General features: G+C 39.7%; 1 protein-coding gene and 1 non-coding gene across 2 annotated transcripts in view; both read right to left on the reverse strand.

Moving 5' to 3' along the window:
• The window catches only part of STPG4 (sperm-tail PG-rich repeat containing 4), a 43,137-nt gene extending 19,103 nt beyond the window's left edge, over positions 1-24,034 (reverse strand). Inside the window, 5 exon segments of the mRNA XM_010967742.3 lie at positions 10,924-10,978; positions 11,196-11,260; positions 20,010-20,267; positions 21,408-21,467; positions 23,366-24,034. Of these exon segments, the coding sequence (XP_010966044.2) occupies positions 10,924-10,978; positions 11,196-11,260; positions 20,010-20,267; positions 21,408-21,467; positions 23,366-23,401 (474 nt within the window). The 5' untranslated portion in view covers positions 23,402-24,034.
• LOC123612071 (U6 spliceosomal RNA) lies at positions 13,558-13,664 on the reverse strand. Its single transcript, XR_006719244.1, has one exon. It is a non-coding gene; the product is annotated as a U6 spliceosomal RNA (small nuclear RNA).
• Positions 24,035-24,855: the final 821 nt, after the last annotated feature.

Raw genomic sequence — 24,855 nt, forward strand, 5'->3', positions numbered from 1 at the left:
GTGTAATAAGTTAAGATGAGGTCATTAGGATGGGCCCTAATCCAATATGAATGGTGTCCTTCAAAAAGGGGGGATTTTGGACACAGAGACACTAACACGAGGAAAACATCATATGAAGATGAAGGCAGAGATCTACAAACCAAGGAATGCCAAAGACGGCCAGCAAACCATGGGAAGCCATGAGAGAGGCAGGGTACTGAGTTTCCCTCACTCGGAAGGAACCAACACTGCTGGCACCTTGATCTTGGACTTCTAGCCTCTAGACTTGAGACAATAAATTTCTGTTGTTTAAGCCACTCAGTCTGTAGTCCTTTGTTATGGCAGCCCTAGCAAATGAATACATAAGAAATATGTAATGAATATGAATGAATAATGAATATGGCTCATTTCTTCATTTAAACAATATACAATGCGCCAGATAGTGTGCTGGGAACTGGAAAGACAGTGGTGTACGACTGTCTCCCAATCTCTGTTCTCCTAATTCCTTAGTTAGGACAATTTTTAACTGAGCACATGTCTACCCAGAACAAAGATAAATTTCTCAGCCTCCCTTGCAGCTAGGTCTGGCCACGTAGCTAATTTCTGGCCAAAAGGATGGAGGTGGAAGAAGTATACACAAATTCCAAGGAGCATCCTAAAGGAGGGGCAGCTTGTCCATTTTCCCTGCCCTCCAGCCTGCCAGCTAGTCCCGTGCTCTCAGCTCTCTGGGACCTTGGGAATGGAATCCGTACTTAGCAGAGCAGCACACAGAAATCTGATGCTGCAGAATTGCCACACTAGCCCTGAAGTGCCTCCTGCAGGGACTTTATATAAGAGAGAAACAGGTTCCTATCTGGTTTCTAGTATTGTTATTAGGAGTCTCTGTTAGTGGCAGCAGAACTCATTTTTTTTTCTTTTAGAGGGGATTGAACCCAGAACCTTGTGAAAGCTAAGCATGCACTCTACCACTTGAGCTATACCCTCCCCCCAGAACTCAGTCTTAATTGACAAGATTGACATGTTTCCTCCTCTCATGGGATTTACATTCTAGTAGGGAATGTATACCTTACAAAAATATGACAAATGTGTGGAGTATCACACAGAGGACATAGATGGTGCCATGGGAGAGTATGTAAAAGGGAAACTGATCTGGTCTGAGGGGCCTAAGAAGCCCTTTAAGGAAGTACATTTGAGCTGACATCTAAAGAACAAGGAGGAAGAGTTTTCAGGGCAAAAAGGCTAGAGGAAGGGTCTGTGTAGGAAGCAGTAATGAGAAGGATTAGGGAAGACCAAAATAGGCAGGGCCTCAGAGCCCCAAGGAGGATGTTATTCATTCTAAGCCTATTGGGACAAATTCACTGCATCAAAAAACTAAAATAAATAGTGCATAGGTCCCATTTGTTTATTCTAAAAGCAAGAATAAACAAATGGGACCTAATTAAACTTACAAGCTTCTGCACAGCAAAGGAAACCGTAAGTAAAACAAAACAACTTACAGAATGGGAGAAAATTTTTGCAAATGGAACCGACAAAGGCTTGATCTCCAGAATATATAAGCAGCTCATATGACTTAACAAGAAAAAAACAAACAACCCAATCCAAAAATGGGCAGAAGACCTAAACAAGCAATTCTCCAAGGAAGAAATACAAATGATCAATAGGCATATGGAAAAATGCTCAATATCTCTAATTATCAAAGAAATGCAAATCAAAACTATGATGAGGTATCACCAGTCAGAATGGCCATCATTCAAAAGTCATGAATGCTGACATGACAAATGCTGGAGAGGCTGTGGAGAAAAGGGAACCTTCCTACACTGCTGGTGGGAATGCAGTTTGGTGCAGCCACTGTGGAAAACAGTATGGAGATTCCTCAAAAGACTAGGAATAGACTTACCATATGACCCAGGAATCCCACTCCTGGGCTTATATCCAGAAGGAACCCTACTTCAAAAAGACACCTGCACCCCAGTGTTCATAGCAGCACTATTTACAAAAGCCAAGACATGGAAACAGCCTAAATGTCCATGAACAGATGACCAGATAAAGAAGATGTGGTACATTTATACAACGCAATACTATTCAGCCATAAAAACCAACAACATAACACCATTTGCAGCAACATGGATGCTCCTGGAGAATGTCATTCTAAGTGAAGTAAGCCAGAAAGAGAAAGAAAAATACCATATGAGATCGCTTATATGTGGAATTTAAACAAACAAACAAACAAAGCATAAATACAAAACAGAAACAGACTCATAGACATAGAATTCAAACTTGTCGTTGCCAGGGGGATGTGGGGTGGGAAGGGACAGACTGGGATTTCAAAATGTAGACTAGATAAACAAGATTGTACTGCGTAGCACAGGGAAATATATACAGGATCTCGTGGTGGCTCACAGTGAAAGAGAATGTGACAACGAATGTATGCATGTTCACAGATAACTGAAAAATTGTGCTCTACACTGGAATTTGACACATTGTAAAATGACTATAACTCAATAAAAAAAAAAGTTTAAAAAAAAAAGAAAGAAAAACAATGCATAGGTTCCTGGCCAAAAATATAGTTAGGGACCTGGAATTCAACATACTTACAAACAATCACCACTTTGTTGTTTTTTCACATGTGTGAACACTAAGAATGCTTTTACGATTGAATTGCAGATGTAAACTGTTAAATGTCACCCTTGTATGTCCAATCTTTGCAAGTCCTCAGTTTTCTAAAGTCTTCCTGTTTGCAGGCAGGCGTGCTGGTCTTCCAGGGCGCCTCTCCAGCCTGGTCTGAAGCAGGCTTAGCGGACAGTCTCTATTGTTGCCCACCGTGAGTTCCCACGGACCCTTGGCACTGCCAGAGGGCTGCCCCATCCCTCTAGCTCCCAGCCTTCATTCACATACCTGAGTGATCACAGGTTTTCACTGGCCCATTCTCTGTTCTCTAGGTGACCCAGGGGACAGAAGAGGCTCCAACCTCATTAGAAATCAGGCAGAGCTTCTTCTGCCGAAACTTGGGCAGAGCTGGCTATTCCTAGTCCTGGTTACAGCCATTGGTCCAGGAGCAGGCACATGACCATCACCCGATCAGAAGAGTCTGCCTTTTCACACTCTGGTGGCTGCCAGTGGTCATCTTGCCCAGCTCTTGGAGAGAACATGTCCAAGAGATGGAGGAAGGTAACTCAGTGGCCAACATGCCAGAGGCTCTGTGCACCAATAATTCCACCCCACTTTTATGTTTTCATTTTTTGCTTAAGCTAATTTGGGGTGGGTTTCTGTCACTTGCAACTGAAAAATCCTAATACATTCTCTTCCCTGTTCCCGCTGAAGACACTGTTGTAAGAAAGGAGCACAGGAAAGTCTTCACACTCACAGCCAGACAGGGACTCTGCTGATGTTAATACCATTGGAAAAGTCGCACAGATTTTTTTTAAAAAGAAAAATTGCCAGGATGTTGTTTTCTTAAAAACCCTAGTACATCTGTAACTATATTTGAAAGGTTATATTTTCCAAAACATGTTACCTACAAGTGTTATATTTTCCCAAAAATATTACCTATGCATCTTTGAGGAGACTGACTAACTAGGACCTCCTATCATCATCTTCAATTTTAGATTCCATTCAAGCAGACATCATTTGTTTGGCTTTGGCTTTTTTTCAGTCAAGCCACGTTTACTAATTATTTTCTGCTCCTCGTGGAATTTTAAACTATCAGCTTAGATTTTTTTTTTAGTTTATTATTTTTTAATTTTTTGGGGGGTGGGTAATTAGGTATTTATTTATATGGAAGTTCTGGGGATTGAACCCAGGACTTCATGCATGCTAAGCTTGTGCTCCACCACTGAGCTATACCCTTCCCTTAGTTTTTAATTGAATTCCTTAAATGCAGAAACAACTGAAATGATTAAGCATTCTTTCATAACACTAGTTTTAATGCAGAGGATATGCCACAGATCTGCTATCCCCTTTTCAAACTTCCATCAAATGTGACTAAAACGGATACATCATGTAACGCATTTGCATCTGCACAGGTTCTTTCCTGTTTATCTGATCCTTTCCTTGTTCTTTATAGATTTGTCAGGTTTTAAGAAATACAGAAACATCTTGAAATACTTCTGACATCAAATAAAAGAAACCCACTTTTTCATTTGACATTGTAAGGTTATAGTCCCACACTCAATAAAGATGCACATGTCTCATTTTTCACTTTATATACAACTGTGAGAAATAATACTTGGGAAGAATCTGCTCAGCAAATCATTGTTGGAAACCTCAAAGCATAGGAATGACTGAGTCCTAATTACTACTAAGTGGCACTATTTTTATTGAAGTAACAAAATATTTTTATGTTGACCATTTTCGTGGCTCTTTTCCTCAAACACTAGCTATTTTTCTGAGTTTTAAAAACTATATTTTGAAAAATTATAAAAGCAGTGCAAAAGAGAGAAAAAAAAGTAAACAACCCTCCTTAATCATAACACCTCAGCATCGCCACTGACAGCATGTTGGTGCCTTCCCTGGTTTTTTACACAAATAATTTTTCTTACATTGTTTTAATCATGATAGATATGCCAATTCATATCCTGCATTTTTCCACTACACATTGGACCATAAACATTTTTGGTGCTATTTATAATTTTAACAATAATTGTTTTATTGCCTGTAAAATATTCCTCTGTGTGGATATCTAACATACTTTTTAAATTATTTCCTTCTGCTGGATATGAAATTGTTGCTGCTATAATCTTGCTATTATAAACAATCCCTTGGTGATATTTTTTGTATAGAGGGGTATTTCTGTGTATGAGATTATTACTTTAGGAGGGTTTTCTCACAATGGAATTAGTGGGCTAACAGATATAAACAATTTTGATAGCGTAATACATACTGCCAAACTGCTTTCCAAGGGGTTGTATTGGTGTGACTCCCACCAACAAGAGACAAGAAAAGCTGCCAAGTAGGTATTGGGGGGAAAAGATTTAGAAAAATAAACTCTTCCTTACTCTTTACCCTAATTTTTTCAAGTGAGAGGAGATGGATGTATGTGGCCAGTTTGCCACACTGAACAGGAAATCATGTATTGCTTTAAGAACAGAAAATATAACCTTTAAATTCAATTAGCTGTTATGACCATAATTACATAAAGCAAGGATGTTCAAATTGCACAATACCAGTTTAGCCCACAGAAACAGGAACTCTATTTAACATTCACTCTTGCAGATTTTCCCTGCAACTACACTACTTCACATTTATGTCCAAATTGGATCCTCTCATAAGAATCAACAGACTTACCTATTTTTGAGGAAAATGTTGGTGAAAATTCCCAACAGAGCAACTCTTTGTGAATCTTATTTTTTTCATTTTTTAAGATGCTTTTATGGAATTAACTTGAGGCCAATGTCTAAAATAGTAACATATGTTTTGTGCACAGAGTGAATAGTTAATAATGATATAGATATCTAAAAACTGCCCCCCTCCCATTTCTCCCTCTCTTCAGTTCTTTCCCTTTATCCCAGGTGCCCTAATTCTTGTTGTCTCATCTACATTTCTGGGAGGATGATGGGGGAGGGAAGAGAATTTAATAAGTCACTAAGACTTTAGTATGAATTGAATCAATACAGTTCTCCTAGGAGCTTTTTACTTAAAAGAGGATATATGAAAAGGAGAAATACCTGCCCTCCCAAGACTTTCTGGCAGTTAAATCAAGAGTGACACATCTCCTGTCTCAGCTTTTAGGCTCTCATATCAAAATCCCCACTATGGTACACCTGAAACAAACACAATATTATAAACCAACTATACTTCAATTAAAAAGAAAAAACAAAGGGAAAGAAAAAAAAGAAAAAAAATCCCTACTATGGTGTTACGGCATCTGCAAGGAATGGAGAGATAAATACAAATTTCTCTTCTGGGCCCCTTAAGTAAAGAAGGCCTCATGGAAAAGCCTTTGGAGCCAAAAGCTGAGAGTGAGGGGGGAAGCCCCATAAAAAGACCAGCAGGACCCCCAAGCAGGGCTACTACTCTCAGACTGGCACCATCCAGTTCCCTGGCCCAGAGGCTCTATCTCACTTTTTGCCTCTGAAATGGCTTACTTACCCCTAAAATTCTATTGGTTCCCTGAGCTCACTTCTGATTGGTTATTTCCTTCACTTCTGCTTGGTTATTACTCTCACTTATGATTGGTCCACTTCCCTAACTTCTGATTGGTCCATTTTGTAGTACTTCATTTGCATGGAGCTTACTCCTAATTGGTTATTTCTCTCACTCCTGATTGGTCCATTCTCTCACTCCTGATTGGTCTATTTCTACAAAGCTTGTTCCTGGTTGGCCAACTTCTGTTATACTTTATTTGCATATGATGTTGCAAACTGTAAAACTGACAGCCTATAAAGGCCTGTGTAAACCTACAGACAGAGTCCAGAGCTTGGAGTGTTACCTCCTCTGAGCCCCCTGGCATAATAAACCTGAGTTCTCCAGCTCTCTAGTGCTGCTTGGTCTCTTGCCAGGATTCAGGTTGCTGTCACAACTGAGCTGAAACACCAAGCTATAACACCGAGCTGTAACACATTTTTTCGCATCAAGAGGACAACCAGCGCTTTGGTTTCCTTGACTTTTGCTCAGGATCTGCACTCTGAAGGGAGAGGTATGGGTATCCCTCTCCTCACCCAAGGCCTTTTCTCCCTTCCGGCCCTTATCTCCTTCCTCCACCTGGAGTCAGCACTTGCTCGGACACTTATAAGAACATGCATCAGAAAGGTTTGGAGGTGGTTGCTGGAGGGAAGAACCTACCTGTGCTTCTACCAACAGATAATCTGAAGCTGCGTCATCAGTGTCTAATTTTGGGTGTCATGTTTCTAGTGGTGCACGCTAAGCCACGTGGTCCCACCCAATCAGTCGCAGGCACTGTGAAACAGACTCTTGGGTAATGTGTGTAAGTTTGTGTGTGCTTATCTGTGTACATGTTGGGTGGGTTGTTGACTTTGGAGTGTCAACGAGGGGGCAGGGAGAATAATGATCAAATGTCTCATTTGTCTTCGAATGCTCAACAATGCCCCCCTGGCATGGGGCCTCACACACTTAGCCACCCAAAAAAGATTTGTAGACTAGGTGACAAAACTTCCACTGAAGTCAGCTAGACTCAGCTGAGTCCAGCTTTCTACAGAGGTTTTGCGAAGGAAAAACCAGAAGTTCTAACACCTAAAGGTGGCCCAGGGAGAAATATGGCCAGTGTAGCAAGGCTCTCAGCAGGAGCCTAAGCTGTAGCCATCCATTGTAAGGATCTTCAAAGATCACGGCCTAACAGGCAGGCTGGCAGGTGGACATCCCAGGACTTAATGTCTAAAGACATTAAGCAAGTCACTTGTTCATGCTCACTCATGGACAGTGCAGCTTAGAGCCTAGGTTCTGAGGTCACCGTAGACTGGGTCTAAGCTCTGGCTCTACCTTGGGCAACTGACTTCCGTTACCTAACCTAGCAGATAAAGATGATCAATTGCACCCCACTCCATTGCTGTAAGAAATGAATGAGACAGGATATGTCAGTCACCCAGCACCATGCCTGGCACCAGAAAACACCTGATGAATGAAAATCATCATCATCATCAAAGCCTAATAAAGTAGGTAAGTACCCCTCCAGCTCTGAGAGTCCCTAACAGTTCTGTGACTATGATGTTTATTTCCAGGACAATTAAGCTGAATGATAAAAGTGATCAAATGAGTTTTCAGATAAAGGTCTAAGGATTAATGCATTTATCTCAAGAAGTTGTGAGATAACATTTTCCTAGCAAGCATCATTTCTTTACCACACTCACACCAAGTGCCACTATCTCCCACTGTTGGGATCAAAGGCCACTTGCTCTCCGCAGTTCACAGATTTGTGGGTCTAAACCAAACCCACAAGTCTGCTCTGGGAATGGAAGTTTAGGACTGACATGAATCACAGCCCTGGGCTATTTCTTTGTCTTGGAACATTTTCCATGAAAGTATTCTTTTCACTTTGTTGAAAGACAGGATGTTCCAAATCAGTGAATCACTTTTATTTATAAAATGTAATGGATGAGGTGACATCAGTGAAAACGGCAGAATAAGGATCTCCAAATATCTTCTTCCCCCATAAAAGCAGTGAAAACAAAAGCAAAAGCGATCAGAACCAGCCGCTCTGTGCTCTTTCACATACCAGGCTGCTTAGGGAAGCCCACACTGAACTAAAGCCAAATTAATTTTAATTGAGTCTGTTTACTAATAGTAAACAAAGGTAAACAAATTGTTATTAACTCATGGCATTCATCTAAAGCATGCATTTCAAAGGAAGTACGGTATTACCCAGCGGGGGGACAAACTGATGTCCTGACTGCTTGCTGCCAAAGCCAACTGAACACATGAGTTTATCTTCATTCCTCCCTTGTCAAATAAAAAAGGCATTCCTGTCTCCTCCCCGCAGACACACACACCTGTACACACACACACATACACAGAACCAAGAGAAGAGACAACAGTCAACAGAGATCATATATTTGGGGAAGATGTGAAGCAGTTTGGAGGAACGGTACCTGACGTAGCAGGGTGGAGAAGGCTGAAGCCCAGTGCATGGACAGGGCCTGCCAGTGAGAAGTGGGCTGATTTGCTCCACAGAACCCAAGAAAAGCTCAGGAATTTTAGGCATTAGGTACTTGTGAGGTGAGGGTGAGGCTGAAAGCAGAACTGGTTGAGCATCTTTTGCCTGGGTCCCTACGCATCTAACCCCCAACAGTCAGTTACCTATTCTTCCCACATCCTTATGGGAGAGAGAGGGGTTTGTTTCCAGGGAGCCTGCACCAGAGATCTGGACCCAGGAGCCTCAGGCACTGTGAGAACTAGAGCCTTAACTGGACCCAGAAACAGGAATTAAGAGAACTTCTAGACATATAGGTGGCCAACAGGCACGTGAAAAGATGCTCAACATCGCTAATTATTAGAGAAATGCAAATCAAAACTACAATAAGGTAGCACCTCACACAACTCAGAATGGCTATCATCAAAAAGTCTACAAGTAATAAATGCTGGAGAGGGTGTGAAGAAAAGGGAAACTTCCTGCACTGTTGGCGGGAATATAAATTGGTGCAGCCACTATGGAAAACAGTATCCTTAAAAAACTAAAAATAGAGTTACCATATGATCCAGCAATCCCACTTCTGGGCATATACCTGCAGAAAACTCTAATTCGAAAAGACATATGCACCCCAATGTTCACAGCAGCACTATTTACAATAGCCAAGACATGGAAGCAACCTAAATGTCCATTGACAGATGACTGGATGAAGAAGCTGTGGGGCGGGGGGTGTATATACACACATACATACACACACACACACACACACACACACACACACACACACACACACACACAATGGAATACTACTCAGCCATAAGAAGAATGAAATAATGCCATTTGCAGCAACATGAATGTACATAATAAGTGAAATTTAGTCAGACAGAGAAAGATAAGTATCACGATTTCACTTATATATGGAATCTAAAAAATGATACAAACAAGCTTATTCACAAAACAGAAACAGACTCACAGACACAGAAAATAAACTTATAGTTACCAAAGGTGAAAGGGAATAGGGGATAAATTAGGAGTTTGGGACTAGCATGTACAAATTACCATATATAAATTAAACAACAAGGTCCTACTGTATAGCACAAGGAACTATATTCAACATCCTGCAATAAACCATAATGGAAAAGAAATGAAAAAGAATATATACATATATATATATACACACACACACACATATGACTGAATCACTTTGCTGTACACCAAAAACTAACACAACATTGTAAATGAACTTTACTTCAATTTTTAAGTTATATAATCAAATCTAATACTTTTTTCCTCTGCAATTCATTCATTGCTGTTATTTCAGAAAATCTGCCTTATTCTAAAATTAGATATATACTTCCCCTAATTTTATAGTTTCAAAAGTACTGAATTCTTTAATCAATATGGAGTTTACTTTAGTATGTTTATAAAGAATCTAATTTTTTCAAGTTAATTAATCAATTATCTAGCACAAAATATCTCTCCTTTACCCTACTGCTTTGTCACACCATCCTCATCAAATATAAAGGTCTTCTATATTCTAGAATCTGTTTTTGAGCTCCATTCAGTTTTCTCAATTTTTCGTTCATATGTTTACAATATGTCTTTTGTCTCCTGAGATTCTGGTTTCTAGTTACAAATAAATAACAATAGTCCATCAAAATACTCCAAAATAACTTCTTATTTTCTTATTCTTTCTTATTTTTTGGCATCCTACTGATTAGTTACTTATCTAAAAGAGCTCATATTTATCAACTATATGTACGTGCACTTGAAAATTTTTAGAAACAGGAAAGCATTTTCACATTTTTGAAAGGAAAGAAACTAGTAATATTTTTTCCTCCTGCTGTTAATACAGTAATCTATTGAATATCTCTGATGATTTTAATAATTAATTAATCTAACAAATACTATGTGCCAGCCATTTTTCTAGGTGCTAGGTACACAGGATAAAAACAGACAAAAATCCCCACCTTCGTGAAGCTTACATTCTAGTGGGGGAGACAGATAAGAAGATAGCTAAACTTTTAAATGTAGTATATCAGGCTGGAGAAAAATAAGCTAAGAAAGTGGGACAGGAAATACTGAACAGGTGACTAACTACGACCTCAGTGAGGTCATATAAGTCAAGACCTAAAGAAAGTTGAGCTTTTACTTTTCTTCTATAACTTGACACAAATGGGTTACTTAAGTGGAAATCCCCAGCGTATCTTCAGATATATTTTAAGTATATCTTAAGTCAATTAGATTAATCATTCATTGCTTTTCTACTGTGAAGAGCAAAATGTTAATCTTGATATATCAAAAGGAATCACTGCATATTTTACACATCAAATTCATCATGAGTTCATGGTCTACAATATACTTACGGGAGTGAAGTAGCCTGTCGGAAATCTTTGAACTGTAGAACGGAATGTGAAGCTCCTATATTAAAAAAAAAAAAAAAGATATGATTTTCTAAATCTATTTTTTAACGTGAGGATCTTTAACATATTCTCTCTCTCATTAAATATTTAAAAATGCGAATCTGGACGTGATGGGCATGAATTAGGTTTAAAAGTCATTAGTGTTGGCTGTTAAGTATGTAAATAGAAAGGCATGAGCAAAATTAGTAAAAGCAACTTAATAAGTATGTAATTACCTAGAAGCATGCTTGGGAACTGGTGCAGGAAGGAGATCGTACTGTCCTGGAGAAAGCTTAACTGACTACACAGAATGGACAAGGACACAAGTATTAGATTAGCATAGGTCTCAGACTCCCTTCATTTTATTATCTGTCATTTGTAATCCTTTATTTTATGACCATACAACATTATATAATTTCTTTTCTTTTCTTTGTTTTTTAAATTATTTTGTGTGTGTGTGTGTGTGAGGGGAGGTAATTCAGTTCACTTATTTATTTATTCATAAGAGGAGGTACTGGGGACTGAACCCAGGACCTCATGCATGCTGAGCATGTGCTCTACCACTTGAGCTATACCCTCCCCTCTATTTTCTATTTTACTAGTGGAAAAGGTACATTTTCAAAGGCAGAGCTTCAAAACATACAACAGATATTCACTTTTCATGATGAATTTTATGACAGTATGCCTCCAGTGGTGTGTAGAAAAATGCTGTACAATTGATCACATTTTAAATATACTAGATTCAACAAACCCAACTGACCACCATTAATGAGCCTGCTCTGTTGGTAAAGAACAGTGCTGGGTGTGGTGAGGAATACAGGAGTGAGAAGGCATTTACACAAACAATTCGAATATAAAACATGTCATCAATACTAAGATAAATATAGGAGATCTGGGGGATAGGGAGAGATTAAACTCAGCTGGGTGGCCCACAGCAAACGTCACATACTCAATGGCAAAAAGCTAAAAGCTTTTCCTCAAAGGTCAGGAATAGGACAAAGGTGCCTGTTTCCCCATTCTTATTCAACATGGTACTGGAAGTCCTAGCCAGAGTAATCAGGCAAGGAAAAGAAATAAAAGGCATCCAAACTGTAAAGGAAGAAGTAAAATTGTCCCTGTTTGCAGGTAACATGCTCTCATATATTAAAAACTCTAAAGACTCCAGGAAAAAACTGGACTAATAAGCAAATTCAGTCAAGTTGTAGGATACAAAAACAGCATACAAAAATCAGATGAGTTTCTATACACTAACAATGAACTATCTGAGGAGAAATTAAGAAAACAATCTCATTTACAATATCATCAAAAACATAAAATACTTAGAAATAAATTTAACTAAGGAGATGAAAGATCTGTACACTGAAAACTATAATATATTGACAAAAGAAATTGAAGAAGATACAAATAAATGGAAAGATATCTCATGTTCACAGACTGGAGTGTCAGGAACTGGTAAGCACAGAGAGTGGGATAGGTGAAGGAAGGGAGGGTGGGAAGGAAAGAGAGTGAGAAGCCAGGGGAAGACTGACCTGACCGCACCTCCACAACTTCCTACATTCAGGGAGCTGGTGGGGAGGAGTTGTATTACAAAATCCTGAGAACCCTCCCAGAAATGGACAATCTCTTCCCCCACCCCTTATTATTTTAAAATCAGATTTAAAAACACAATACTGCCTTTGTTGGAAATGAGGCATCCATCGCCTGGCATTGTCTGCCATGTGGAAACTCAGCTATTATATTTCACCCTGCAGCTGCCTTTCACACATTAATACACAATTCTGATTGCAGAGGCAGCTTTTTTGTGGATTCAGCGATAATAACAGTAAATACAAATTTTATGATGGGATACACACAATGTCCTGATGCACCTGGGCCTTGTTAATTGCTCACTTGACATAATAAACACCAAGGAAACACGGGTATTTTTTATTATTATTACTGTTATTACACCATGGGAGCATAGAAATGTATTTTAAGCAGGGGGCCTTTTTTGATTTTGATGACGATTACATGGGGGTTTGCTTTCTACTTACTTTACTCTGCCTGTGTGCTTTATGCTCCTTGCTCTCTACTCATACGTGTGCCTTCCCCCAAGGCACATATACACACGTACACAGAAGGAAAGAGAAGAAAGATAACTGAAAAGTGAAAAGAAAAAAAATCCCTTAAAGCAGCTGTTTATTCATCTATACTCAGCAATCGCATAAGATTTTTAACGGAAGCAATCATGGACAAACTCTTAGACAGCATTTGTCTAGAGAGGAATATTGGTTACCTGTAGCCCCTGTTTGTCCTACTTCACTTGGCATTGGCCGTTCTTTGCCCTTTAATATAGCTGAGAGAGGACTGACTTTTTCCACAGAGCGTTGAGCAGTCAGCTGCCTAACTGACTAAGAGATTGCTTCTCTGTGCAAAGCTGAACTCGTCACAAACTGAGTGGCTCCGTCATCCTTGGATCTCAAGGAACATATATGTGTGTATATAAATAATAATGTGTCAAAAAATAATGTGTCTATGTATATACACATATACACACATACATACAGTATATATATATTTTCCCCTAATTCCTAAATGCTTCCTGTTTCTTTTTTTTTTTTAAATATGAAATGCTTCAAGAATTTGCATGTCATCCTTGCACAGGGGCCATGCTAATCATCTCTGTATTGTTCCAATTTTAGTATATGTGCTGCTGAAGTGAGCACTAGTTCTTCATTTGTAATGTAAGGCTTAGAGAATCTAGACAATGTACCCATATAAATAGCTGATTCTAGTAATTAATGTTTCAATCCATGTTGAGTAAGCCCTCAGAAATTCTGCAGTAGCTTGGAGTCATAAAAAATTGACAGGATGATACTAGTGTGGATACTTAATTCAGCTATGTTGTACCAACTCTATCAAGGTCAGAAGACTGGAATAAGTGAAAAAAACATCCACACCTACTCATTAGGCTCTTGGTTTGACAATATTTTGAGAACCCAGATCCATAAGTAGGCAAGACAGAAGGAAACAGATTTTTCAGTCCTTTAGTAGTCCTATTAGAATAATCGCTAGGTGAATGCAGCCAAAAGGCTGGCAGGTCCAGAATTTTCAGGCACTACTGGTAGAAATTTCATCAAGTGTATCTTCTCTCTGAGAAATAGTCTCTTGCTTCACATGGAAGTATCACTGACTCACCATGCAGACTTCTTATGGTCTGAGAAACAGACGACGTAGGCCTTTCTCAAGAAGAAGCTTGCCTGATGATACCAATGATATTGTTCTTAATTTTATTAGCACTCTGTAATTTTCATCAGCTCCAGGTGAACTAAGAATTATGTGAGTCCCAGTCCCTGAGACAAGTCTTCTGTATCCATCTTTCAAAATTTATTTTCATTTGCCACTCTCTTGACAGCTTTGCATGTGACAATCAGTGCTTTGCCTTGCAGTTACTCTTTGAGAGTTCAGCCTCAAATAATACTCACTTAAATGAGCCAACTTTGAGCATCATTTTTTTTTTTTTTGCATTTAAATGCACAATACAGGGTGGGAAGGGACAGACTGGGATTTCAAAATGTAGAATAGATAAACAAAATTATACTGTATAGCACAGGGAAATATATACAAGATATTGTGGTAGCTCATAGCGAAAAAAAATGTGACAATAAGTATATGTATGTTCATGTATAACTGAAAAATTGTACTCTATACTGGAATTTGACATGACATTGTAAAATGACTATAACTCCATAAAAGATGTTAAAAAATGGAATATATAAACAAACAAACAAACAAATAAATGTACAATGAATCATTCCATCTTATCTATATTTTGCTCTTCATCATCCCAAAACTTAAGTCTTGGGTTCCTTGCAGTATCACCTGCCAGCCCCTCCTTGGGCACAAAGTTTCTCTCTGTTGGTACTTTGCTCAGTGAAAAACCATCCTGCTGAAAATTCCTTCAGCTGTTACTTTACCACGGAGCACTTTGCAAATTAACATGTCTTCATAGATATCATGATCATAGCTATGAACACAGCTAACAAAAATCACTGAAACGGCCAGATTTTCTCAACCTCCGTCTCCCAATCAGTTATTCAAGGAATGTCTATTGAATATATTGTAATGGATCCTTGGATTCATTCTCTGAGTTACTAGGGGCGCCTTTCCAGCCTGGCTACCTCCTTTTGACCTAAAACAGATATTGAGAGGTGGGGGAGGCAGAATTGCCACATTTGTCTCCATTCACATGCATGTCATCTAAGGCAATACTAAAGCTAAGCTGGACAGAAATTTGAGGCAATTTTAAATTTGTCTAATTGTGATTTTCACTGAAATGTCCCCAATCTAGGAAGTGAAAAGGGGAAGGTTTAAAATGGAAACTAAAAAGAAATAAAATAAGAGAAAAAATATCAGTTGGAAAAAATTTTGAGTTCTTTACACATGAGATAGGAAAGAATATCACTTGCACACTGAAAACAAGTCAAAATCTGTAGAAAGAAAAAAAATTAAGGGTAAGTCTCCTTGCCCCCTACCTAACTCCCACTTCCCAAATGGAAACCATTGTTAATGATTGTATAAATCTCTATCAAGAAAAAAAGGATCCCTTTAACATCATGTATATATTTGTTTTCATTTATATGAATGAGATTATGCTATAAATATTGGTCTGTTCCTTGATTTTTTTCATTTATTAATATACCTTGGAGATGCTTCCAAACCAACATATGTAGATACATCTCATTATTTTTATTGGTAGCACAGTATGCCATTGTATGGATGTACCATTATCTAACTAGCTCTCTAATGAAGACTTGAAAGACAGGGAGTAAGCCATGCAGATTCCTGGGGTAAGAGCATTCCAGGTGAAGGAAAACCCAGCGCAAAGACCCTGGGGTAGGAGTGGGAATAGCAAATTCAAGATGCAGCAAGGAGGAGACCAGTGGGGCAAGAAGAGTGAGGGGAAATGTTAAGCAATGAGGTCACAAATTAAGCCAGTTCACCATCAACCTGTTGACCTTGAGAACAGCCACTCAGAGGTCATACCCACTATCACAAAGCCTGAACCCAGAGGTTCTCAACCAGGAGTGGTCATCTGTTTGTTTGTTTTTGGTTCCCCTCTTCCCCAGGGGACATTTGCGCAATGTCTGGAGAGAGTTTTGGTTGTTAACAACTGGGAGGCGGGATTGCTAATGGAATCTAATAATCCAGAAATGCTGCTAAACTTCCTACAAAGCACAGAACAGCCCCCACCACAAAGAATTATCCTGTCCCAAAAGTCCATAGTGCCAAGGGTGAGAAATCCTGAATTCAACATAAAATGGAGAATTCAAAAAAGGCAGTTGGATATACAAGTCTGGAGCTCAACAGAGTAGTCTGGGCAGGAGATGTGTATTTGGAAATCATGAACAAATAAATGGTGTTCAAAGCCTTGAGACTGAATGAGATCAGTGGGGAATGAGTGCAGATAGGGCAGAGGTGTGTGTGTGCCTGGGGGACTGAAAGGGACAGGGAGGAAGGGCTGAACTGGCCAAAAGGCTGAGAAGAGAAAACAAGAATGAGGATTGAGGAGGAGGTAGCAGGGGGTTAGGAAGATGTGAGATAAAGCCACCTAGGACAGTGGGAGAGTAAACAGACTAGGGAATTCCATTCAGCGTCCATGGGAGGTGAAGAATTTAAAACGAGACTAGTCATTCAGCTACAGTTACAAAGTTCGCAGAGAGATTTGACCAGGATTGTGGCTTTGCCAAACAAGTAAAATAAGCCACCAGGGGCCATGGAGTGGAGGGTGTGTGTAGGGAGTAACTCTAATGATTAACTGTGGAACTTAAGCTTTGAAAGTAAGAAAACATCAGAAAGTTGAGAGGCAGAGAAAAGGCAATAGTGTAAGTAGATAGGGTAGGGGGGTCCCTGGAGAAAGAGAACCAGGCATGGCTTTCTTGACATAAGAGAAGCCATTTTGGCCTAAGTCATTTTGTGATCTAAGTGCTTGTCCTTGAATAGGTCTCCGTAATTAATGATCTTAAAGTGAGGGAATGCAGAACAAAGGAAAAGCAGTCAAGAAACAACAGTTCAGTGATAAAAGAGTCGCAGCTCCTCCTCAAGGGATATACGTAACAATCTGATAGTCTTTGAGTTCTGCTGGGACTAAGGTGCCCACCCAGATGGAGGTTGGAATGATAATGCTAGCCCTCCTGACTTCTGTCAGCTAAAGCTTGGACTCCTTCAGTCTTTGCTCCAATTCTATGCTGAATTCTCCTCTGCTCAAGCTCCTTCATGAATATGCATATACCCTCAGCTTAAAACTTCCCCAATTTTGCTGTTGGGGAGACACTACTTTGGGCAAGAGATTTATGTTCTCCTTACTTTGTAGCAAGCAATAAACCCTTCCTTTTCCTGATTGTGACTTGGTCTTTGGCTTGACACCCACCAAGAGGCGAACCCAGTTTTCAGGTAACAATAAGATCAATGGATTGTAGACTGGGGGGAACGGGAAAACTGCTGAGGCTGGGATACTACAGTGAGTGAGGGAGGGTGATTAGGAGAGAGTGATCAGAGTGGGATGCGTGCAGCTGAGATTATGAGGGTTGCAATGATTGGTGTTGGAAAAAACCTAAGGCGTGAGTGATTGAAGTAGAGGAGAGTTTATGAAACTGAGAAGCCAGAGGTTGGAAAATCATCACTATGTGTGTACTGAAATTATGATGGCAGTAGTGCAAAGAGTGACAGGGAGCAAAGGGAGCTGAAATCTTCCAGAAATAAGGTGGGGTTTCTAATAGTGGAGGATTCTAACCCCGGAGAAAAAGCAGGTCATAAAACTACACAACGGAGAGAGATGGCCCCCCTTTTGCACATATGTTCTAAAATAAAAATATATTATTTCTCTGATAAGAAAAAAATTTACTGTAAAAAGTGTAGGTCCATATCAAACACTGTTTGGAAAAAGCCACACATTTAAATACATACATACACACACGCGCACACGTGCACATATATAGATACATGATAAGATTCTTTGATTCAGATTCTCCAGTTGAGTTACATGCTTCAGAATAAAGATGTTAAAAATAGTAAGAACTTTCTTACCAATAAAGAGTAGCACTAACGAGGTATAATGTAAATATTCTATTAAAAATTGGGGAGCTACAGAATGTTGTTCTATCTTAATAAACAACATGAAACATAAACTGTATCTACTCAAAATTCAAATTATTATTTTACTAAGTTCTGCTATCAAAAAAACAGGATAATGGTTTTATTGGTGAGTAAAAGTGTTACATCTGAATCTCTCTCCTCTTGTGAACATGTTATCATGTACCTTTGAAATAGAAAATTAGGAAAACATTTAATTCTTCCAGTTTCTGGAGCTCCAATCTTCATGGGAAGTGAAGAGAGAGAGGAGAAAGAAAAGAAACAGGAAAAGTATGTCTTCAGAAGATTTTATCCACCCCTCTGGGTAAGTCAAATTCTTTTGGTTTTCTAAAGCTTTAAATGTTGCCTAATACCAACTATCTATGTTTTCTCCTTTCAACAGTGGGCCTTGGCCTACCCTCAGAAACCCCTCAAAGCCAGAAGAGAGAAAGCAGGAGGGAAGGAAAGTGGCGGAGGCTGAGGCAGAATGATTTTGCATTGCCAGAACGGTTTCATACGTCACCTGGCTACCTGACACCAAGCCATAAAAGTCTAAGTATAATTTAGTGCTTGCATTCAGCCACTGAAGCAGACAGGATAAGATTTACCCAATGAACATTTATCATTCTGTTCTGCTTCAAAGCCATAATTTGCAAAGCCATAGGAAGGGTTCATGGGTTGGATCCAACATATGCTCATTCTGCTGAAGATTTCTTGTCCATCCTAATAATCCCAACCCCTTCTATTTAACTCAACCTGGAGAGGCAATGCAGCTTCTCAGGTTATCACCAGGTTATTCTGATAAGGTTGTGAAGACTGATATTATTGTTAGTTCCTTTATAAATGGGAGATATTAAGGCCCAAGGCCTCAAATAACAAAGTCCAAGTTCCAACTCTGGCCTTTGAGCAGGAACAGTGCTCTGCCCTTCCCTTGAAATCCACCCTTGGGCTCCACCCACTGAAACCCTGCCCCTCATTCAAGGTCAGAGGCACAAGGGACACTGGAAAGAGCACCAAATTTGGGCTCAGAAACCCTCAGTTAAAAGTATTGCCTTGCCTATTTATTGGCCTCTGAACCAGTTACTGACTCTATTCACCTCAGTTTACTCATCGGAAAATGGGGAAAATATCCGTTTTTTGCCTATTTCAGAATGCGCGGAAAGAATAAACAGGAGAATATGGGGGAAGCTGACGGTAAACTATGAAGAGCCACATGGATGTTATATATCATCCAAGGTCCAGCTTGAGTCCTACTCAATCCAAGGAGCCTTCTAGCCTTTCAGTCCCACCCACCCTGAGCTCTCCTCTGGCAGTTCCTGCTACATTATTTATCTCAGCACTTGATCTGTTTGCTCTTGAATTGTTACTTCAATATTTCCAAGTCAGGAACGCCTTCCCTCCACAGAGCCTGGCCCAGGGCTGTAAGCCCAGCAGGGCTCTATGTTCTCAATGTCACACACAGACTGGAGGTACAGCCTCACTCTCCTGGACCACAGTACTCATTTCTACAAGAAATTCTTGAAAAAGCTTCTCGATGGTATATAGTTATACTCACGCTCTAATAAGGGTACTTAACTACTCACTGAAAGGCTGAGTTTTCTCTTTAAAAGTACACCAAATAAACTGCTTAAAGAGACCAGAAGCATGGCCCCATCACAGATAAGACCCCGAGCTGGGGGAATCCTGCCAGGAGTCCCCAGAGAGGGGAAAAATTTTTTTGGCCCATGTATTCGCTTTAGGTTAAAGAGGTCTCACAGGGAAAAATCTTGCTGGACATATTTGTAAACGAGGCAGCCCTTTGTTCCATTTCTGTAGGAAATAAGGCCTCCTACAGGTTTTCAATTTCTCCTAGGAAAAATACTCTCTAAGCATATAGAATATTTCCCCCAGGGCCTCTTGGTATCTTTCCCACCCAAAGCCAGCTTCTGGTAGTGCCTTACCTGATCTCTGCAAACCAGTGTGCTGGCGCTTGACCGTGGTTTGGCTTTAAACGAGTAAGTGGCCATTCGCTTATTTAACAAGTCCAAGAAGTCAGGAGGCATGTACTGAGGGAGGTCATTTGGTACTGGATCATTTCTTTGCACAAGAGATGGTTTCTTCCTTCCTTCATTTTTAAAACTATAGGTTGGTATCACTGGATTTAATAGAGATTCTTCAATAAAAGTTTTCAAGTGGTAGGTTCCAGGGTTAGGGGTTTTCTGTGAAGAATTGACATCATTTTTCAGGTCAGTGTATAAACAGGTATCATCTCTTAAAGCATCATTCTTGGAAAGGTCACTCTTAAGTAACATTTCTCTTTGTTCTATAGTGTAATAAAATTCTATCAAGTAGAGTAAACACTCTTGACAGAACAATATTTCAAGACAATCACAATTGTTTATTTCCTTTCTGAGACAATTGCTAAATTATAGCAAAAGAGGTATGGCCATTTGAAGTCATAACTTTTTAAAAAGTAACTTCAGAGATACTTAAGCTTGAGATTCAATTTGACTATGAATTTCAGGCCTCTTGTGAGACCCCTCAGGGTAAGTTCCGTGACTAAGCAGAAGAAGTTATTCTACTTCTGCTTAGTAGATACTGCGGGTTTCTCTCTAGCCCTCAGGTGGGAAGCTACAAGATAATAACACAAGACTGAGGATGAATTAGCAGAGCGTATGGTCTAGTTAGTCCTATAAGAGGTTTGGTACTTTCAAATCATAACCACAATGCAACTGAATGGCCAGACCTGATAGCTGAGTCACCGCTGCTTTTGTAGCCATCTTTCCACTGAGCACTCAGCTCAGTTTCACCATTAAAATTAATTCAATGCCAAGAAGGCTTTGGCCCTTGGGGCTCCTGTTATACAAGGGTGTGGATAGAAAATATTTCTGCCTTATAGAAACAATGTCCTTTAGAGAGGGATCAGTCATTATTCTTTCATAAATAACCAACTTGCCTTCGAATGTTGACCATGTTAACAAAAGCTATCGTAGGCTCTATACCATCTAAGTAAGATTAAAAACCGAAACCAAACGCCGTTCCTGAAAGCATGCTTTTTTGTCCTTGCATAGTCTCATCAAGATCATAAGCTAGGTTGACTTTATCAAGATATTCTCTAAGACACCTAGATTCCTAGAGTTGTTTTACTTCTAAGCTTTTACTGCATTCAAAATTTAAAGTTAGTTCTTCAGTCATATACTGATAGATACTAAAATTGTAAGCATGAAATGAGGCCTATGCAGACTTCAACGATGGTTGTTATCTTACAGCTAAGTGTTACTGACTTAAAAGGTAAGGCTGACTAAAATACTAATAGGAATAAGAACAATTTGAATAGCAAAGAATAAAAATACACATACTGTTAATGCTGTCCTCCACCATCCTTCTCTTTCAAAAGATGATGTCTTCTGAGTTGGTTTCTATTAATAACAAACATAAAATGTGCTTATTCATTTGAGAAATGATCTCTGGAAGTTACATATCACTTATAAAACATTTACTTGAAGAAATTAATACCTGCCCCAAACTGGTCAGCCTGAACTAAAATAAAAGCTACAAAATGATAAATTTTGCCTGTGACATTTCCTTAAATTGCTATTTTATGATCTTTAGTGCTTTTTAATTATCTATATACCCTTTGGGCAAATTAGAGTAATAAACACCCCTATCTCATAGAGGTGTCATCAGAATAATTAGTGGTGACAAAATCTGGTGCTCTTAGGAAGAAGAGTTCTGTCAATCCAAAATTGTATTAGTATAATTGTTATTTAGATTTATGGCTCAGGGAGCTCAAGGTAAAAATGTAGAGCCATCAAATTAATGTGCTATGGTGATATGGCAAATGTTGACAACTGCCATTTCTTGGATTTATATATGCTATCCAATATGCATCACATGAGCCAGCTGTGACCTGAAGAGGCAGAATGATGGAGGAACCAGACAGACTTGGGCTTAAACTCCAGCTTGGCCACTAGTTAGGAGCGCTAGGCAAGTTAACCCTTGAGAATCTCAGCTTCCTCTTGGGAGTACAAAATGAAGGCACCAGGGCTGGCATGAGAACAAGGCATCATAAAGACCTATACACATAACCAGGGTTCAGTAAAAGGTAGCTTTTATTTTTAACATCTCATCTGCCAAGTTAAGAAGCAGATTATTTTGATATTCCTCAGTTTCCAAAGACGATCTTGTCTTCCATAGTAACTATTTATTATTCCCACATTTGTTTCAGCCTCACTGTCAACACAGTTGTTTTAGCTTTTTCTTTGAGGGCTATTTCCACTAGGTAAAATCATTAAAATACAGAGTTCTAGTTTAATTCAGAGTGTGTTTGTTATTACTACAAAATATAGGTTATCTCAAGCAATAAGACATTAAAAATAAGAAACTAATCAGTAAACTGATATAATTCACCCTTCCTGTCTAGCAACTTATATCCACTTTACTTATAAGTACCCCTGGGCTTTAGTTTTACTATGCAATACATGCATTTCTCTAAAAAAGCACTGTTTCATACACACTGCTAAGTCTGAATTTCTTCCTATACATTCCCTTTATTAAATTTATATTGAATCTTCTCTAAATGTGTTGTTGCACATTTATAGTCACAGAAATCAAACTTTTTCAGGCAGGTCAAGACAGGTCTCCACCTCTACCTGGGACCAGGGAAATGAGCTGGAAAGAAGGGAGAAGTAAACATGTAGCATCTAAAGGAAGGTAACAGGCAACTGCTTGTTTTGCCCAAGACAGGTGATCTAAACTTTACCTACCTCCCACTTCACATTCACTGTAGGGATGAATCACTTTATACAAAATAAGCTAAACATCCCTTGCCCAAATTTATTTAAAAATTAAAAGAAAGGTAGTTTCAAATATTTTTATACACACTAGAATAGGAAGCAGAGCAAAAATGTGTCCAATAGACTAAAGAAAGAGAAACTCACTCTCTTGGCAGACAGAGGGGAAAATGAAAGAAATCTGATAACCCTATTATGGCCGTTGTCCAGCGCGATTAGTAAGTAGTAGGAAGGAAAGAAAGAGCAAATGGTAAGGATAAGGGAGAACGAAGGAAGAGGAAAGAAAACGAAGTGGCACTCAAATACGGATCAGGAAAAGACTGCAGGTGTAGCTGTGAGGGCCGGGAGAGAAAGGAAGACCCAGAGAGGTGAACGGGGCCGGGATTAGAAAGAGGTGGGATTTTGGGCGGAGGAACCAGGTGACAGGAACGGTGTTGGGGCTGGGGGTGGAGGGTAATGTTCAGGGAGGAAGGCGGTCCCAGGGTCAAGGAACCACAACCGTCACGGCTCACGTCTTCCCTTACTGCAGTGGAGGTGACGGTGATGATTCGTTTGTCCATGGCGTCTCCTCGCTCTCTAGGCCGAGGCTGGCGTCCGGTTGCCAGAAGGCGCCTCGGGCCGCCAGCTCCCGAGCGTGCGCAGAGGGCCCGCCAGATTTGTCTCCAGTGGTGGGGGAAGGGAGGCGGGCACACATTCGGAGGGCCCGCTAGAAGCCTCGCACCAAGGACATCGCTGGAGACTGTTTCGCACACGCGTACTAAGAAAATCTACAGGGTTCTGGAGTCACCAGAGAGCCCTGGGGTAAGTATCTGAGCCAAGGGAGGCTTATAAGGGCTAAAATGTCCCATGGGCTCTCTCCATCAGCCCTTTCCCCAAATCACTTCCATCCCATACCCCAGGCAAGGAGACAACATGCTTGGTAAGCATACTTAGATTTAAGGCAAAAGTCGGCCTTAACACCACTTTCTCAGATTATTTCTAATTGTTTTTTTAAATTGAAGTAGAGTCAGTTACAATGTGTCAATTTCTGGTGTGCAGCACAATGTCCCATTCATGCATATATTTGTTTTCATATTCTTTCTCATTACAGGCTATTACAAGATATTGAATAGTTCCCTGTGCTATACATAAGAAATTTTTAAAAATCCACTTTTACATATAGTGGCTAACGTTTGCAAATCTCTAACTCCCAAATTTATCTCTTCCCACCCTCTTTCCCCTCTAAGATTGTTTCTAAATTCCTCCACATGGAAATTCTGGGACTGTCACTTCTCTTTGAGAAGTGGAGTGAGCACTAGACCCAACAGGCTGTGAAATCACGGACCAACCTTTACCATCTGTAGACCCTTTTCATTTTTAACCTCTCTTGGCTGTAGCTTCTTAAACTATCAACATTCCCATCTTTAAGAACAAACCATCCTCTCAACCTTACCAGTTCCATTTTATGGAGTATCTCCTGTGTTCCAGATACTTCACATATATTAAATCCTCAAACAACCCTGGGAAGTAGGTATTAATCCTACTTTATGAATGAGGGAACAGGCTTCCTTGGACAGTTTAGTACAGCTGACTGAATCGCACAGCAGTGGCAGAGCCAGAGTCCAAATCCAGATATGACTCCAGTACCTCACTGTCCACTACACCATGGAGTTTCTGCTTCCTTTCACAAACTTTGAAGAGTAACGTGGACTCAATTCTTTTGTCACTTCCCGTACTTTCTTAGAACCATCTTAATCCAACATGTGCACATACCTTTCAGTTAAAACTACACTTGCTAGTCAGTGATCCAGTTGCCAAATCCAACAGTTTTCAAGCTCTTAGCAAACTTGACCTCCATCACTGCTAAATTGATTACTCCACTCCCTCATTTTTGAATCCCTCTCCTCCCTTGACTACCAACCAGGATTTGAAAGTTGACTTCATTTGCTTTGCTATAATCTATTGTGCTTCTTTGTTTATAAAGAGGTGGTAATTGGTAACCACTTGGGGTGATTATGAAGACTGACTTGAGTGA

The sequence above is a fragment of the Camelus bactrianus genome, chromosome 15 (assembly GCF_048773025.1).
Source record: "Camelus bactrianus isolate YW-2024 breed Bactrian camel chromosome 15, ASM4877302v1, whole genome shotgun sequence".
NCBI classification, from domain to species: domain Eukaryota; kingdom Metazoa; phylum Chordata; class Mammalia; order Artiodactyla; family Camelidae; genus Camelus; species Camelus bactrianus.